Here is a 3203-nt window from a genome sequence, read left to right on the forward strand (position 1 = left end):
TTTTCACTTGTTTGGGACAAGTCTCTTTGTCAACATGCACGTACCTTGCATTTTCCCACCTAGTCGTATAGCTTTTGTGGCATCCCTAGTTAGTAAGTTCGCGAATGATTCGCGAATCATTCGCGAATTTTTCCGTATCACGAATTTTACCGTCTTATTCGCGTACGTTTGCAACTCCGAACCCAAGTCGCGTATTATGTGGCATTCCCGGATTATTCGCGAATCGTTCACGAATTTTACGTATCCCGAATGATACGTCCGCTTAATTCGCCATAAATTCTTTAGCTTTTACTTTTCAAAGACTCCACTTTTTGGGCTTTACTGCCTCCCGAACATACACGACCGAATATTAGACGTGTTGTAATTTTTATGAAACAAAAACGACTGAAGAGATTTGAAGGTGAAGGTGAAGAGATCTCAAACTCACTAACCAAGCATCTAAACCACCATACGACGTCCTTTTGGATAACTAATGTTGTATATATTATTAATATCATCATATTGAGTTTATTTTTTCCTTAAATAACTCACACATATGCATAAAAATTGGTCTATGACCTTATAAATACAAATTATTTGTTATATATAGATACCGAATTTTCAGAGCCGAACTCACATTTATAAATCGAATTATACACGTACGTATGCCGTTCCGAATTAATGACGAATCACGTCCCGTTGACCGAATTTTGGACCGAATCTGGATTTTACAAAACCGTATAATACTCGTACGTTTGCCGTTCCGTACGTTTGCCGAATCCCGAATTGCTAACTAGGGTGGCATCCAATCAAAATTCCAAGTACGCCAAACTTTCCACACAGCAAAGCATGGCAATTGCTGACCAATTTAGCCGTACATACTGACTTACCTTGGGATGGATTTGGTCAGTGTGGTCTGTGGTGTGGTAGGTGAAGAGAAGAAAACAAACACTAGAATAAAAAAAAAAAGTAGTAGTCCGCGCGTTTCCACGACGACAATCGATTCATCATTCATAATAACACCCCACTTGCACCACTCCCCACTCTATCTCTTCTACCTTTATACAAATTCAGAGCAAATGCACTGCAATTCTGTCAAGACTCTTCTACACTCTTCACCTCACCAACCATTTTCCCATTTTTTTTATGCGCAAACGTGTCAACATCCGTGTCTTTGGTCTAAGATGCCCCCCATTATTTTATAATGTGATGGGTAGTATAAATGCAACTCATCTTCCTTCTTTTGAAGCCAGGGATCTCAAAACGATCTCCTGAGCATACCTCTCTAACATACAACAAATAGAAAACCATAACATATAGAAAAATGGCGTTGCTTATCAATAATCAAGCTCTAACAATGAGCAATTCAGCTTCTACTAGTACTGCTGCGTCTTCCTCCGGCAGAAACTCATCCATTAGATTAACAAACAGAAGTAGTTTTTTCAGCTGTGAGGCCAAAAAGGTGATGCCGAGGATCCTAGTGATCAGAAATACTAAGTTTTCTTCCGACTCTGACAGTTATAGCCCGATGAGAAACCGAAGCAGTAAGAGTAGAGCTAGTCCTAAATCGCAGGAGGACGAGACGAGTCCGACTACAAGTAGTAGTGACGCCCATAATACTGCAACCACGACCAGAAAGACGAAAAAACAAGTTGTAGAAGATTTAGAGCGTTTATTCAGACTACCGTCATCGCCAAGGCATCGCCGTATTGATGACGACGAAAGCGATGACGATGATTCATTTATCGGGGGTAACAGTCATGGTTTCTCATCGTATGGCGGTGGTTACAGACGGCGTCCAACGATTAAGGTGGTGTATCAGGGTGTGAGAGGTTCGTATTGCCAAGAGGCAGCTGTGAAGGCCTTCTCTAGCAATATCTCGAATGTTGATTTATTATCATCTTGCAGTACTGGAATGGAAGATGCATTCCAAGCACTAGAGGATAGATCCGCGGACCGCGCCATCATACCGATCGAGAACTCTTTGGACGGCACTATCGATCGCAACCTTGATTTACTTCTCCGACACGGCCAAAATGTTGAGATCCTTAGCGAATTAATCATCCCAGTGAATCACTGCCTCTTGGCCGGTAATAACCAGTTGATGAATATAAGAAGGATTGTCAGCCATCCACAAGCTTTAAGCCACTGTAAGACTAAGCTGCTTGAATACAAGTCCTACTTAAGTAGTCTTGGTTGTGATCTGGAGGTAATTGAGGTAGAAAATGCGGCAGATGCTGCAAAGTTCATATCAGAGAATGGGATCTCGGATACCGCCGTTATTGGAAGCAGAGTAGCCGCTAAAGAATTTGGTTTGCAGATCGTGGAGGAGAATATCCAAGATACCAGTAACAGCGGAAATTTCAATAGATTCTTGGAATTGGGACGAAAAAATATTAGTCCTAGTACTACTAGCAGTGGTGGTATCAAGAATAAGAAGACTACAATAGCTTTCGCACTTGAGAAGGGTGTGTCCGATATGCACAAGGCTCTATCGATTTTCGAGAGGGCCAATATAAATGTTACAAGGGTGGAGCACCGTCCCAACAGATCAAACCCGGTGATCGTCAAGAAGGACAGCAACCGAAAACAACCACCTTGTTGTTTCGATTATGTGTTCATATTGGACTTGGAGAAGGAGGAGGAAAGGAAGTTGAAGGTCGTGTTGTCCGAGCTCGAGAAAATATCCGGCGAATCTGTACATGTTTTGGGTAGTAACTATACTTGCCGGTCGATTTCTTAGACACTTTTTTTTTTCTTTACTGACCAAAATTCTTGTTTTACACACATCCGGTGGTGGTGTTAGGTGATGGGGGATCACGATGTAGCCATTGTCAAAACTTTACTTTTGTTAAATTGTTTGTTAGTTTTGAATGAAGGAGACAGAGTAGACAAAGTCTATAAATCAATTTGCCCCTTGAGAACTAAATATGTACATAAAATTGTGAATGATAAATATACATATTTTTAGTACCCCGAAGGATCTGTTGACATGTTTATAATGACATAATTCGTTGATATGGTTGTCATTTTTTTACCAAACCCAACCGGCAATAAATTTAAAGTTAATATTTTGGCGACATGTTTCTCGTGTAAAACTCTACATTCCTATTAAAAATGAGAGAATTCTGAAATACGAAACTTCACCATCCATAAATTTTAATTTCAACCGTTATTCTTCAACGGTTGATATTCAAAATGGTAAATGGTGGTCTTATACATCT

The 3203-nt window shown here is 40.4% G+C and overlaps 1 protein-coding gene across 1 annotated transcript; it reads left to right on the top strand.

Annotated features, from left to right (window-relative positions):
• Positions 1-1303: 1303 nt before the first annotated feature.
• On the top strand, positions 1304-2722 carry LOC113360360 (arogenate dehydratase/prephenate dehydratase 2, chloroplastic-like). The gene has a single exon (XM_026603875.1). The coding sequence runs from the start codon at positions 1304-1306 to the stop codon at positions 2720-2722; it is 1419 nt and encodes a 472-aa protein (XP_026459660.1).
• Positions 2723-3203: the final 481 nt, after the last annotated feature.

This window comes from Papaver somniferum, chromosome 3 (assembly GCF_003573695.1).
Source record: "Papaver somniferum cultivar HN1 chromosome 3, ASM357369v1, whole genome shotgun sequence".
NCBI classification, from domain to species: domain Eukaryota; kingdom Viridiplantae; phylum Streptophyta; class Magnoliopsida; order Ranunculales; family Papaveraceae; genus Papaver; species Papaver somniferum.